The sequence below is a fragment of the Abramis brama genome (genome assembly GCF_963993115.1).
Source record: "Abramis brama genome assembly, chromosome: 3".
Lineage (NCBI taxonomy): Eukaryota > Metazoa > Chordata > Actinopteri > Cypriniformes > Leuciscidae > Abramis > Abramis brama.
Window position 1 is genome coordinate 31,122,200 of NC_139965.1, and position 16,576 is coordinate 31,138,775.

Below are 16,576 nucleotides of genomic sequence, written 5' to 3' on the forward strand. Positions count from 1 at the left end.
ATTTTTATTTTTTATATTTTTTTTTACGTTTAATGTGTTTGGTCTCAGGTTGTAAGGGGGTATACTTTGTTATTTATTTATTTTTGATTGCCATTGTTTTTATTTTTAAGTTTTTATTTGTTAGTCAAAATCTGTCTTCTCTGTTTTTTTTACCTGGGTCATCTATTTTTGGTTTAGAATCCTTGTTGAATGTTGACTGCTCTTTTAAATAAAACTTTATTTTGAGTTATATTTCTAAAGTGTTTGCTTGTTTTATATATCATTCAATATAATGCATTTTAAGTCGATGTTTGTAGCCCAAATAACAATAATGTTCTTCTGTTAATTGGATTGAAGATTCATTACTTATTTAATTTATCTTTTTTATGAATTACTTTAAATGTAATAAATATATATATATTTTAAAATAAATTAAATAATGAATCTTCAATCTAATTATTTCAACCCATTATTTTATGCCTTTGTACAAAAAGAATGAATTTAAAGTAACCATAATGATGTAGTAAATTGAAATAATCACAGAAATGTACTGCATTTAATTTTACAGAAAAAAGCTGTTAAATAATTCACAGTATGAATACTGTAAAATTACAGTAAATTGCTGACGACTCTGCTGCCAGTATTTTACCGTTATTTTACAGATATTTTTTTTACAGTGAGGGACTTTAGCCAGTTTGTGCGATAAAGATACTTATTTTAAGAACACTTAAACAGTTCGAATAGAGGTTGTGCTTCAGACCCACAGAGAAATAAAACCTAGGGAGAGAGAGCAAGAGAGGATAAAGAAATGGGGAGAGGAGGAGGAGGAGGAGGAGGAGGAAAGGAACATAGGCTGTCTTCCTCCCACATAAACATCCATAGTTCTCAGTATGCAGCCTGTGTCTGTGTGCATGCTTGTGTGCACTTGCTATTGATACTATTACTCTATTTTTATTTCTTGAAAGCTGTAATAATTTTAAACTCAGGATCTGACAATAAATACTCAGTTGAGCTGAAATTCATGGTATGAATCTTCTGTGACTGTGTCAGCAACAGTAAATGTATAACTTTATGCTGTTAATTGAGGTAACTGCAGGTGTAAACTCATTTTCAAGAAGACAGCATCTGTGACCATACCCCCACAGGACTGCACTGTAAGTAAAGCACCAAGGCCAGCCGACTATGGATCATTACATATATTTTTGTTCAAACAAGTAATGAGGATGATTCTCTAAGGAGCAACTGGGATCTTATGTCGTGATGAGCTTATATAGAAACCCTCTGTTTCATTTCAAAAGTGTCCCTATTATATGAATTAATACAACAAATCTTACTGCAATGAACTTTCCAGAATAGAGAATTCTAACAATTACAAAATAGAATTATTTTGACCATTTCATGGCAGGAAAACAAATAAATGATTCCATTCCATTTTCTCCATGTTTACACAAATTGCTTACTCAATGACGACAGATTTCGGAGGGAACACAAAATTGCAGAAGTGAGTTGAGGAGATTGCAATGGCTGTCAGTTCATCTGCTTTGAACCTGACATGAGCCGCAGCTGGCAGCCAGTGAAGTGAGACAAAAAGAGTTGTGCTTAAACATTTACATACTCAGAAGTGTCAATGCATTTTGTAAATGTGTAAGTGTCAATGCAGCAGCCAGGGGAATGGGATTTGATAGATGAGAATATGTGTGAATGTGTAATTTGAAATTTTATTTAGGGTGACCACATTCTGATTACTGTCTCCTTTAACGGGTTCAGATTAATGCGATTTATTTCCACACAAGCTGTTATGTCATTGGTGGAATTAGCTTCCTGGCATTGCAGCCAGTGATCTGTGAAGCGTGGTGCCTGATGATGGCTATAAATCTGACCTTACATTACTCAATAACATTACAACAACTAACATTTGGATATAAATGCCAGTGAACTAGCCTATACTTCAGGTTTTGCTTTAATACTGAATTGAGTTTTATTTCAAGTGACGTTCACATGCAAGCATAGCCTACTATTCAGACAGAAAACAATGCTCTATTTACAAAGGCACACTTCCTTCACACAAACAGGCTCAAACATTGACAACTGACCCTTTATCAGGCCTCCCCAATGTCAATGTCAACTTTGTTTCTCACTGAATATTGTTGCAATGATCAAAGGAATTTGATAGTAAAAGCAATTTGATCTTTCCTGAGATTTGTTTTTAAAGTGCTGTGGTTCTGTACCAGTCTTAGCTTGTTGTTTAGGATTAGTGTGTGTGTGTGTGTGTGTGTGTGTGTCACGGCTAGAGAGAGAGTTCTTTGTTGTGATTGGTTGATCCTACTGCTGTGGTTAGGTTGGGCAGGGCTTATGGGCATTCTCTCATATGATTGGCTGATTCTGAATCGGTAGTGTATGTGGGTGGGTCTTCGTGACACAGTCAGATGTGTGTTTCGAGGTGGTCGCTGCCGAAAGCAGATTTAACCGTAAGGGAAGGTGATGGTCAAATCTATCACAAACTTCCCCGAAATAATAATTCAGCTGCTATTTCACTCGTGCGACTTAAGGGAAAGCACATATATCCTCTTAACTTGGGCTCGCCTCTTAGTGTGACACTTTACATCGGTATTAAGTTAGTTTAATAAATGGCAGAAGCGTCGGAAGCGACCGTTGACGGCTCGTCTCGTGCGGCACACAGCTCCGCAGACTCACTGACCACGGTCGTGATACCGCCGACCTTGGAAGACGTGGTGGAGGAGGAGGACGTGTTCCTTTCTGAAACCGGACACAGCGGCACAACTTTAGAGTGTTCGGGGAACGGGACAGAACGACTGGCAGTGGGGAGAGAAGGAGGGCTGAGTCCTCAAAACCAGACGGAGAGCAGCGAGTTCTTACACCTCACCATCCGGAAACAGGTGTCATACAGGTAAATCCCTCTCACAGTAAACATGTAGAGCAATACAAATCTGACCATTTTTTGCTTGATTTCAAACTCCAGCTCCCACTTGTCTTAATTGATGGGCCTAAGTTAACCTTGACCAGCAGCAAAATTACTGTAGCTTTTGGTAATTGTTCTGTTAGTATCGTTACAGTCATAGGCTAGTTGTGTCAGTTGCAACTTGTTGAATGTTGTCTTTTTTTCGAAGAACCGTCTTGATTCCCTTTGACTGGATGAACTGGATTACTGTTACTGCCATCACAAACTGAAACGCCACACTCTTGTAACCTACTAGGCTACTAGCAACTAATACAACTAAACACTAATTATATGTGTGTATATATACATACATGAATAACTTACATTTCCTCTTTAAACCTGACATGGTACAGCAAATTTTTAGTCTATGACAGGTTTTCAAACTGGTACCCTCACAGGGTCCACAAGGGAGTCTAGAGAAAAGCAATGTAAAACGGGTTAACAATAAATAAGATTAAAATAAGTAAATAAATTAGATTAAAATACATTTAAATTAATTAATACAAATGTGATTAAAATATAATGCATATTAGGTAGTTATTAATCTATTAGGCTAAATAGATTAAATTACATGATATTATAATGAATAAATAATCTGAAATAAATAAATGCAAATTAGATTTAAATAAATAAATACATACGTTGATATAAATAAAAATTAGACTTAAATAAAATAAATAAATAACACTTTTAACAGTAGGCTACATTAATATGAATATAATTTTTTCAGTGTGTATGGTTGTTTATAAAAGATAGGTGCCTTTTAAATTTTAAGATTGGTCTCCCTCACACAAGGATGATCATATTGGGGATTCATGGCAAAAATGGAAAGCTTTTTTTAAACTGATGACTAATTATAGTTCATCAGGCCTAACTGCATGGCTCTCTGTCATCAGGTTCAGTTTATCATGAATGTAAATTAAATTACTGTCAGATGCCAGAATCTCCTTGCACATTAACAATGTCATCCTTCTCATTAGAGCAACTATCATAGGCCTGGTCTTACAATGTATCCTTGGTGACATCAGCCATGTGTTTTTTTTTTTTTTTGTACAGAATGCCACATCTGACAATCTGTGTGATGGCTCGGAGTATATGGCACCACATGCTTCGTTACTTAGAAAGCATTTGTGTGTGCACTAAGTGCTCTTAATTATTTTACTGTGGTTGCAGTGTGTGTAATGCTTTACTGGCCTATTTGTCATGTAGGTAAAGGCCATGCCATGTTGGGCAATAAAAGTGTGTGTGTTTATGTGATTGTTCCTAGCACACACTTTGCTCTTTTCCTGATTGCTGTATCATGTTGGTATACCTTATTGTGTTACACTGGATTTCTTGTTCCCTTGAATAGAGACTGAAAATATTTTGTACCAGTATGTAGAACTAACTTAATTTCAATGTAAAGAAACTCTTTAAATTTGAGTTAAATAATGATAAAAAAGTTTGTTAAATCTTTATTCTTTTGTTGTGAAACATGCTTTTGTGTTGTATATTGGTTACAACATCTTCAGATAAGGTTTATGACCTCTTACTTCTGTGTTCTGTCTTTAATCCCGCAAACGATTTTTCCCTTTCGTTTTTGTTGGACAAAGTAATGTTGTTGTGTTACTGAAACTCTTGACATTTAATGGCCTGAAAAAAGAGGAAGTAAATTAAAGGTTTAAATAATTGGTAAGAGCTTCCTCAGTTTTTCGCTGGCTTTGTGACTGAATCTTTGGGAAATAATATAGTAGGCCTATAGATTTGCTCTCCTCTCTTGCTTTAATCTAAAATAAAACCAGCACCAGCTGTGCTGATTATGTAATAATGTTCAGGGTTTTTATACTACACCATGTAAAGTAAAAGGACACACTGTGATTGTGGGTAAGATGGTGGATGGGTTCTTTGTGCTCTTAGTGTGTTATATAAGAGGTTAACTAGGGAAACAGTGTGGAATCACAGGTGGTTTTGCATTGAAGAAAGAAGTTAACAAGAGAGGCCTGTCTGACCCTGATATATGTTGGGCAGATGCTGATAGATGCGTATAAGGTCACAAACAACATACTACACCAGCACTGGCAGGACAGAAAGAGGAAAGAGAAGGGCAGTCAATTCATGGCTTAGAGTTCGAAATCAAGAGGTTCACCACTGAAACAGTCAATAACAGGCGGAAATGCAATGGCAACCAATCTGTCCCTCTAGCCGTCCACCTCAGCGCTGTTGTTGTGACCTCAGTAATGTGTTTAGGGCAGTCAGCCTTGGATCATCATCATTTTAGCTCTGATTAGAGTGGGAGTTAATTATCAGCTAAAAAAGAGCAAAATGTGTGGACAGCTGCCTATGGGAATATTAACAGAGCAAAAACAATGCAATACATGACCATCTAGTCAACCTGAGAATGTTGCTCTTGCTGTGTTTTGGTGTAAATATCTACCAGGATGTAATATCGTAGAACTAAACAGTTTTTCTCTTGTAATGTTGATCTGATCTCAGTGTTTCTGCAGTCACGACTTCTTTCAGCTCTATGTTCTGCTATATTTGCATTGAAAAGATACTTTAAAGTCCCTGTGAAGTTGCAAACGATTTTTCTTTACTTTAGCGCTCCTCCTCTTCATCTCTGCTCATAGCAGACTAACGGTTTGAGAGGGTTGGTTAAGCGTTTTCAACCTAAGCCGTCAAACTGACTTCGTCAGAAAAGGAATTCCATTCCAGACTGGAAGTAACTTTTCAGATTTTGATTAAAGATTACCACGGCAAACAATATTTTTTCTGTGTATTAACTTGCACGGATTAGGCCTAATTGTTCACCACAAGACTAGTAATATGCGCTAACAAAGTAAATAGGGTCAATTTTGATTTCGGCTTTAAATAAATGATAGTGTGCATTAATGACAGTCAAGAGGTTTTGTGTCTCTGTGCAGGCAGCACAGATTAAGATTACAGACAGTTGCAAAGCAGGTCACTGTCTCTCCTCTCACTTTAATTCAGACTGAATTCCTCTGAAATGTCTGTCCCTATAGACTGCAAAAAGTAATTAATCTTAGAATTAATCTTTTATACTATTTATGACAAAAGATAAGGATTATGCGTGTAGGTCAGGGAAGGTGTTTACCATGGCTTCACAGTCACTTTTTGGGATTGACAGCAGCAGTTGCTTACAATGTTTTGTTTATTCAGGAGATTAAAGTAGATGCTTGAATATGTTATTCAGCTGAAGTCACGACCGCATTCTTCTAACCATAGCGGTAACCATAGCGACAGTGTCAAACATGGCGGTGTCCATAAAACAGTAAAGTTTTACAACGATTGTCAGCGTGTTATTAAATAAATGAGTCTAATCGAGGCGGGAGTTCATCCATTAGATATTTTAAATAACCAACAACAGCGTTAAATGCTTTGTAAGCGGTTGCAGAGAGTACGTTTGAGCTGCACGTCTCACAGCCTCACACCCACTGAAAACTGAATGGTGTATGAATGCAGCTGTATCAATAAAATATAGGACTGACAACAGTATTCTGTAACTGTATAGTGCTGCGTAAAATGGAAAAAATGATGTGTGTGAAGCAAGTGGTGGTTTGTTGTTGTCGCAGTAATTGTGTCATTAGGTTCTGTGCTTCTATTGGTTTTGATTTTTCGGTTGTCGAAGAAGCCACACTGCAGGACTGTACCTCAAAACTTCTGAGACTGCAGGGCTCCAGTCTAAGGATTTTTTCTACTTGCGCATTTGGGCCAGTCACACCCCTACAAATTAGAAGTCTAAAACGAGAAGTATTAAAGAAAAATGTCAGAGGATTTCGATATAAGAGAAGAGGAGCTACGTCCTATGTCGGGTTAGAGGTCACCCTTCCGCCGGAACTCGACTCTCTCGTGCGGCCGTTGCCAAAAGCCAGTGATTATAGTCTATAAAGTTTTAAATATGCATATTTTTCAACATACATATTACAAAGATCTCGTGCCGCGAGATTAAAATGTGCCGACATTTCTCGTCGGGGGGAAAAGCTGTCTCGCGATATGGCATGACAGAGCTTGAGGGTGAAATTAGCATAGTATGCCACCGCTACATTTACATTACGGTGCCCTCCGCGTCACCGCCTCCACTGTCATTTTGATTTCTTTATAAAAATAAAAAACGTTTAATTCAGTTGGATAACGGTCGCTTCAATTGTAAACTATTGTAAACGTCTTCTCTACTCATCCAGCACGAGCTGCAGAGTGCACAGTCGCACACAGTGCAGCAGGAATCACAGTTCACTCATCACGTGACGATGGCGGATGATTCGTTGCAGCAGAGCCTTAGCATCTGATAAATGTCTTATCTTGTAGAATGCACGCTCCGCACCGCCTTGCACTCTGATGCGCCCAAGTTAGGCTACATACAATAGCCTGTCTCCGATACTTTGATGCTTTGAAACGATATGTATTGTGAAAAGTGCTATACAAATAAATGTGAATTGAATTGAATTTAATTGAAAAGTTATACACAGAAAGGTACACACCTTATGTGTAATATATTCTGTTGTTCCTTATCATTTTTACCTGATCTGTGATAAATGTGGGTAGTGAAAGTTCAGACTAGAACATGGCATACTTTACAGTAGATTTAAATTAGCTCACGTTTGCTCAGGAAAAAGTACATCTGCATTTTAGAAATAATAACTTTCATCTTTTGTAATCCATATATATAAGGAAAGTGGACAAATAAAAAATGTTTGATTGATATATTAAAAGATTTGTGTATCATCAATTATTTTAATTATTTAATTAATAGGACACCTACAGGTCATCTTGACCCCTTTTATGCATGCGCATAGATTATTTGTTTCATGCATTCTGTAAGGTTAAATCCACGCACTGACTGATTCCTAGGCCTGCACTTGAATCTGTATTCACAGACTTCTCTAGAGACCGCTACAGAATTTAGTAGAATTTCAACCATTCCCCTCCACAAACATATCACAAGCAAACACACAAAAACAGCATTCTGAGTGAGTAGAGTGAAATTCCTTAAACGGTTGCACCACTCTTTCATGCGGTATATTTGCGTCTAGGTCATTTGCCCTGGCATCAGTGCAAATGTAATACTCATGTTTGTGGTCTCATTTATTGTATATAATTCCTTCAGTAAACTGGGTACTAAACCAGCACAGTTAGCGCATACAAAAAAAAAAAAACCTGTTCTTTTCTTAGTGAATCTGCCCTTTAGTTTTTATGGCATAGATCATGTTTTATGTTGTGAGTGACCAAAAATCAAAGTCAAACCAAAAATTATTCAGACACCAGATATGATTTTTGATATTTTTTCTTTTTACTAGTGGGTGCAGGACACTATAGTTAATTTATGTAAGTGAGGATAGCAAGGTGTCTGAATGTTTTTTGGTTTAACTGTATATCTAACATGAAGCAGAATATTACCTTACAGGCTACAGATCATTAAGTGCATTACTACTAATGATGATTGAGCATAATTTACTGCTCCTTTAAGAGCAATGTGCTGATATTTCGATGCTGCTCTATCTGACAATTGGATGAACAGAGAAAATTATTATTTAGAGAACCACAGTGTGCTACAAATGTCAATATCTATTAAAACATATCTAGTAATGCATCACATTTAGGGGGGCAGTCATGCTGAGCCTAGCTCAGAGACCAGTGGAAAGAGGAAAATACTCCAGCAGTTCTCACCAGTAAACCACTACCATCCCCAACAGCTGCTTTACCTTCAGCCTCTCAGTGTCCTTCGAGTTGTGATAGATGCTAGTATTCCTAAAAAGAGAACTAATGATAATAGTAGAATGAAGGGAAGCTGGCAAACCTTGGGATTTCCAGGGTGTATAAGAAAGAACAACTCTGTATTTTTTTTATTATTATTTTTTTATTATTTATTTTAATGCAGGATTGTATCTTCTGAACGCAGCAGTTATTTTTAACATTGGCAGAGCTCAGCTTTGTACAAACGAGCAGCACCAGGACTACCAGTTGGAGTGCAGATAGTGACCCACTACGTGATACAGCTGATATCGTGGAGAGTAGGAATATCTGCTAGCGACCAACAGCACAAGGACTTTATTTATTTATTTAATTTTTGCTTTCTAAGGATGGAATCCTTATCAGAAGAGGGCAATATGTTTACTTAATTTTTGTCAAATAGATGTTCTAGAACACACAGTATTTAATCTTGTGTAAGGTTATCTGTATTTTATGAGATCTGATCTGGTCAAACGGTGGAAGTTTTATGTTTAATCCCCTGTGTAGATTTACACAGATGACTAATCCTACACTATATTACCATTACAACAACACACACATAGACTCACTCACAGAGTGTCACATGATTACATCACTCACAGATAGGCGGGTAAATAAAAAATATTACAGTGAAATATGAAAATGTTTCCTTCCTTGCTTCCTTCGAACAGATATGTGGCATTTTAAGATGCTGCAAGCAAAACTGTACACTAATTATATTATATTTTACAGTGACTTTTCATATTGTTCTTTAATTGGAAGCTATTATTGTGTATTATTGAATATTATTAATATGAAGAGAACTACAAATGTAAACATTCTCTTTACCCTAGGGCTGTAGTACTCGAGTCCGGTCTTGGACTCGAGTCCGGACTCGAGACCGCTTTTCTATGGTCTCGGACTTGTCTCGGACTTGCTGGTATTCGGACTCGGACTTGTCTCGGTCTCGGCCACTGGTCTTGCCAAATATGGCTTTTGGTCTCGACCGAGTCCAGGTGTCTTTATTATGTTCCCAGTAATCACACATACGTCGCCGCGATATTAAAACAAAATATTATTGGAGGGAAAGTGAAACACTGGCCACCTAATAACTATGGGCATTTCGGCTCTTTTTCGTGAGCCGGTTCGTTTCACTCAGCTCAATGAAAAGAGCCGGCTCTTTTGACTCATAAACGGCTCTATAAAAAAATAAATGTTTAAATAAACTTGCTGAAAGTCCACCGCTAGTGCAACGTGAATATTCACATTTTTAATTGTCCATAACACCCCGAAAACTAGCCTGCTTGCCTTGCACATCTAATTAATGGGCAAAGTTTTCCGACTTTTTTTCTTACCTTTCTTTCTTTGCCTATTCCAGGGGTTTTCAAAGTGGGGGCCGCCAGGGGGCGCCAGGAGGGCCGCAGCAAGTTGGGGAAAAAAAAGTTAAAAAACGTTAAAAAATAAATATTTGCTAATATGAGTATTGTTATGAAAAAACATTATAATAATTTGTTGCATAGCCTATCTGATATCTGACTGACCGGCTAGTGACAAGAATTGGCCGATTTTCACGTGATTTTCAGTCTGACATATGCTTATTCAAATGCACTTGAATAACATCGCGCAACATCAACATCACACATGCACACAGCACACAGAACGCACATGTAGGAAACCTTGTGAATTACGGCCGTTTCAGATCACGAGCGGCGCGTGAGCAGCGCAAATTTTTTTAGGCGTGCATGTTCAGTGAGTGCATTCACACCGCGAGCTGGAGCAGCGCGCGAGCGTCAAGCAGGAGCGTCGCATGAGCAGCAGTGAAGCGGAGGGTTTCGAGTCTATTTTTGTAGCGCTGTTCACGCTCAGTTAAAGTGAAAGCACACTTTTGATGGACAAAATAAATATGATTTCACTCAAAAAAATGCACATAATTTGCATGTATAGTGTGTTTTAACAAGGAGTAGGCTATGTCAGAAAAGAAAATGAAGACAAAAATATTTATAGAGAATGTATCCATTTAAACTTGTTTTTATTAACCAGTTTGGGTAAAAGTGGTGTTTTATTATATATATATAATATATAATCGGCTTAAATCTGTATCGGCAGGTCAAACTCAATGAAAAATCGGAATCTGCCTTGAAAATTGTAATCGGTGCATCTCATCTTTCTGATTGGCTGGTATCAAACACCATCACATAATCTGATGTTCACCTAGATGTTTTCTTTAATTATTTCTACATGTGCCGTGCCGTAGTATTGTCGATGGGTTCAATACGGGGGGCCTTGGCCAGAACCTAGTGGTATTTGGGGGGCCTTGGCATGGAAAAGTTTGGGAACCCCTGGCCTATTCCACGAGTGGTAGGCTAAAATTTTATTTTTTCGTCATCCGCCCGATCCGCGGTTTATCCGCATCTCTTGTGTGTGTGTGTGTGTGTGTCTGTGAGTTGGCTCGGCCCTCCCTCATGCAGTTTAATTGGTTGATATCGCGTGTATGATTGACAGGAACAGAATGTAAGGCTGATCAGACAGTCGAAACGAATGTGTGTGCTCCTTTAGGCCTATATAATTTTTTTTTTTTTTTTGTTCTTTGAATTAGTCAATTATTTTAAATAAAATTAAAATTATTCATTATTTAATTATTACATGATTTAATTTCTATAGGCTAGCCTATATTTTTTTAGCAGACTGCTTTTTTTTTTTTTCCTGTCCTGGACTCGGTCTTGACTCGGACTCGAACCTCTTTGGACTCGGTCTTGACTTGGACTCGACTAGTCCTGGTCTTGGACTTGTCTTGGACTCGACAAAGGTGGTCTTGACTACAGCCCACCCTGTTACCAGGCATAAAACAGCTATTTTGCTTAACAGTAACATTCAGTTCATGCTATATAACTATGGATAATTGTGTGGATACAACTATGGATAATAGTTTTCAGTCTGTTACATTTGGCACAACATGCTCGCATTGTTGGGCTGAAGTATTTCAGGGGGTTTGTATTTGTTATTATTTATTTGCTTTGTCAAATTTAATGCATCAACATAACAGGCTACATCCTGTTGTCCCTTGAATTGCTTCATGAACCCCCTGAATTGCTTCATCATGTTGATTATTAAAACTCTAGAATGAGTATTATAATACTGTTTTGTGTCTATCACAGGTCTTACCTGTGGGGAAATTACTGTAACACACAGCCTCTTGTGGGATATGTATTCAGGACATTCCGAAAACAGGGTTCATGAGATAGGAAAAGTCACGTTACCTAAAATGAAAGGTCTGTTAAATAGGATCAGAATTTTGTACTCCACTATAGAAAATATGTACTTGTCTCTAACCAGAATTATATTGCTTTTACAGCAATAGGCTTTCCTGACACTCATTACCTTTATACTACTCCATCAACCCCCTTATGACCTGACCTTTCAGGTATCTCATTACTGCAGCAGTGGTCTATTCTGAAGAAGAACAGATTTTCTTTCCATTTTGATCCTCTTACTGCCAGCAGTACAGAGAAACCGGGGTCATTATCTGGCTTTAATGAGCCCCAGTCTTGTGTGTTCTGGTTTCTGGGAAACCAAAAATCACCACTGTGTATAAAGTTCTGAGAAGATCTTTGACAGATTCATGATCTCAAAGGTCACGTACACACTGCAGCTTAATACGGTTGTCACTCCTTGTCTGTTTTGTACAGTGATTGACAACAGCATTTTACAACTGAGTGAATTACATGAAATGTTTCTAGAACAAACAGGTTAATCGTTACATCTAATCCTTGCAATGCATACAGCCTTCAAATGAGTTGTCTTTAGATATTAGGATATACAAAAAATACACATTTAGCAACTAAGACGTGTGTATAAAAAGTCTAGTCAGACAGTGCAACTTGATTGGGCTGGTTATATTTAGACTGGGTGGTTTCTGCAACAGCGTTTTTTTACACTTAATTATCGAAGATACAGACTGGATGTTCAAATCATCTGACAGGGTACATGCAGTATGAATGGGCAAGAGGTTTCTGATAATAGTATTATTACGTGTTGAATAATGTGGTAAATTTAGATCTCTTGATGCAGAATGCAGCCCTGGTAAAGCAGACAACTGCTTTGGAAAAATCAATGCACTGCACAGCAAACAGAGTCCATGCAGAGCCATCAGCACCCCACCCCCCTACTTCATCAAAGACAAATCTGATACAGACATGAGTGACTCTTCCTTAACCATAACACCGTCTCCTTCATCTTAATCAGACCTGGTAGACTACAAAGCCCATTATTCATAATTCATGTAGGTCTGGTGGTTTTAATGTCATTAGGCTGCTTCAATGGGCCATGTGTGGTTTCATAAAGGACCAGCTGGTGTTGGTGTCATCTGTATAGAGACAGATCTGCTCAGTGTCCATGTACATCTTGAAAACAAGGTCTGAGCCATCTGACAGACTTGCTGGACTGTGTCCCATGCCACTAAGCTTTGATTCGCTACCATAAATAATATAATATAGTGTTCAGCTCATCTATCATGCAACCTAAGCATTCAGGTACAACTAATGTTAAAGCATCTAAAATAAAGTTCTGTAACAAATGTAGCTACTGCAATTTTCTCATTGTTAATGTTAGTTAATGCATTAACTAAAATGAATGAATAGGACTTATACTACGCGGCTGTTGGATGATTGAATCTGATTGGTTTACGAACGTTCTAAGGTGTGCAATTATTTTCAGGGAAACGCACGGCTAAAGTAGTTCCAGCCATGTCTTGACCGCATTACAGTTCCATATAACTTCGCCAAATGATTTCATTTATTTCAAAGGTCTTTACAGCCTTCAACAGCAAAAGAGCCAAAACCCACAACAACAAAGCAAATAAATATAGTAAACAACAGGATAAAAACAAGTGTGTCCCATAAGTGTGTGTATTTGACCATTCAAGGCAGTAAAAATAACTCTGTTCAATACTCACTTGCTCTATGAGCAGTGGCTTCATGTGCGTGCATCTCTCAGACAGCGCTCAGAAATAGGGATGCACTGAAATAAAACAAATCTGGGCCAAAACCAAAAATTCTGAATGCACTTGCCTGAAAAAGCGAAAGCAAAACTAAAATTTATATAATTATATTAATATTAGACTTTTTAATGAAATTCAATCATTTTTATGATACTGAATTTCAAAAATACAAGCCAATAAAATAATATAACCACACTTATATTAAAAGTAACACTAAAATTGGATGGAAAATAACAATATATTATTCTTTATTCAGGTCTATGCCACAGAATCAGATGAACAGATAATTTTTTTGATCAATTCTCCAAATAATGTATAGTCTTACAAAGCTATTATTATCAGAGCACATGAGCAGCGTTGCCCAGCACGGCTATACCACACCATGTTACAGCACAGTAGGGCTATTGCAAACAGAAACAAGTTTACTACTACACAGAAATTTTATATTGGCACATTATTTGAGTGGACTTTGCTTTTCCGATGAGCATGAGTGGTGCATGGGTGGGTGGACCGCATTGGCCGTGAGCAACTGATCAGAGCTCACATACATGGAAGGGAATATTTAGTGCCACACTGTACGTGCTGTCATAATGGCTAGAGCGAGAGTCAAATTGAGCACTAAACACTGATGGGCAGGGGCGGGGCGGCACATATTTTCGGCAGTTTTTCTCTTTCGGCCAAAAACTGAATATGCCATTTTCAGTTGATATTTTTCAGCAACCGAAATTTCTCTGCATCCTCTGCATCCTCACTCAGAAACCATCTTTCAGACAGCTTGTACACATATTGAAATGAGCTCTCTCTCTCTGCTTATTACGCTTCAATGATTAAAAAAAAACTCTTGTCTTTAAACAGCAATGCTTAAAAATGCATAAGCTACTGTATCATGACGGGTCAGCATGGCAATGTCGATAGAGACGATAGTCCAAAATCTCTACTGTTCGACAAATGTCTACCGGTATATCGGCCACCATTAATACTGATATTTAAATTATATACTGTGAATTGTTTTTTATTATTTTATTATACATTGTCTTTCGAATGTCCTACTGTTTTTAGTGTTTGAAATACTGCGGTGGGTGATGTATATGGATCACAAGTGCCCAAAACTTAAAGTTTGTTCACATATCTTTGTTTTTCTTATTTTGAGTGGTGATCTAAATATTCAGGGATGGAAGCAGATGGAAAATTAACAGCCCTGTGCTGCAGTTTTATGGATGTTTTATTTTCTAGGTCTCCACGCCAGTCACGTGATTGAAAATGATGAATTTCTGACGTACCGACAACAGTACAAATGGATTTTTGAATATTTGCACAATCGCATTCAGTGTGCACAGCCTCGCTCTCTTGTGGTACTGTGTGACGTGACAATGTCTGTGCCTGTTGTAGACACGATGTAAGAGACATGCATGACATGCATTTGCAACCCCTGGCAAAACCTATGCAATTTCCACACTTAGAGGTTGCTCACCCAGATTTGTAACTTTATAGCAAACAAACAAATCACAGATATTATACAAAAAAGGTTTTATTCTGGCTTCATGAAATATACCTCAAACAAATCCACTTAAATTTTTTTTATTAATGGCATTTCTTTTTCCAGAGCAAGTAGAGGAAAAAAGTATGGAATCACTCAGTGTTGAGAAAAAAATGATGGAATTAAGGAAAAAAAACTACAAGAACAACAACAATGGACTTCACTAATGAAAAACAATATTACCCATCAAGCTGGTTTTAACTTTCTCAAATAGCTGTTTACCGATCAGCTTTGCAGGATGGAGCCGTATCATGGACCAATATTTTCAATTTCCACCGTAAAGTTTCAGTTGGATTTCGATCCAGACTGTTTATTGGTCATGTAATTCAGTTCTGTGCCTTTCCTGAAGAAAACACTTTTTGCTCTGTGGCAAGATGCATCATCATCCTGAAAATGATTTCATCACCACCAAAGCTATTTTCTATCGATGGAATGAGAAAAGTGTCCAAAATTTCAATGTAAACCTGTGAATTTACTGCTGTGGTCCTTAACCTGACATGCAACCTCATATCATAAATGAGGTGGGAGGGAAATTGTATTGTTTTCTTCAGGCAGTCATCTTATATGTTTCATTTGAATGGCACCTGACAAAAGTTCCAGCATCATCTCCTTGGCTAATGCAGATTTACTATTCTTCACTGAATATCAATTTCATCTAATCATCCACACTACATGATTGCTTCTCTTTTGCCCACTGTAACTTTATTTTCTTCTGTTTAAGTGTTAGTACTAGTTTCAGTTAGGCTTTTCTATATGTAAATCCCATTTCATTTAGCTGGTTTCTTACAGTTCTGTCACAAACATTGGCTCCTGTTTCTGTCCATTAGTTTTGCATTTGTTTTGTTGTACATTTTCTATTTTATAGGCATATTGCTTTAAGGTCTTAATTGCATTGACGTCTTCCTTGGTCTGCCCGTATGTTTTCCTTTATAACCTTCCCATTTAGTTTATACTTGCACCAAATTTTGGATACAGCTGACTGGGAACAACCAGCTTCTTTGGAGGACTTTTAAAATCCTTTCCATGGCCCGTTAAGGTGTGCAAGCACTCTCTTTTAGCTGCTGACCAATTAGCATTTTTAGACATGTCCCAGTATTGGTTTTAAAATGTAAATTAAAAGACAATTCCATAATTATTTCCTCAACATTGAGTGATTCCATACTTTTTTTCTGCATGTTCTGCAGTTCTGGATGTTCTGCATGTTCTGGAAAAAGACAGGCCATTATTAAAATTTGGATTTGATAAATAAAAAAGTGGATTTGTTTGAGGTATGTTTCATTAAGCCAGAATGTTAAGCTATTGAACAAAACCTTTTTTGTGTCATATCTGCGATTTTTAGTTTTTCTGCTATAAAGTAAAAAATCTGAGTGAACATCCTCTAAGTGTGGTGATTCCATGATGT

At 37.4% G+C, this 16,576-nt stretch overlaps 1 protein-coding gene across 2 annotated transcripts in view; it reads left to right on the top strand.

Annotated features, from left to right (window-relative positions):
* Positions 1–2,374: 2,374 nt before the first annotated feature.
* dgkza (diacylglycerol kinase, zeta a) overlaps positions 2,375–16,576 on the top strand; it is a 105,366-nt gene continuing 91,164 nt past the window's right edge. For both annotated transcript variants that reach the window (XM_084108214.1, XM_084108215.1), the window contains exon 1: positions 2,375–2,887. In XM_084108214.1, coding sequence (XP_083964340.1) covers positions 2,607–2,887 — 281 coding nt within the window. In that variant the 5' untranslated portion in view covers positions 2,375–2,606. The remainder of the gene's footprint in view (positions 2,888–16,576) is intronic.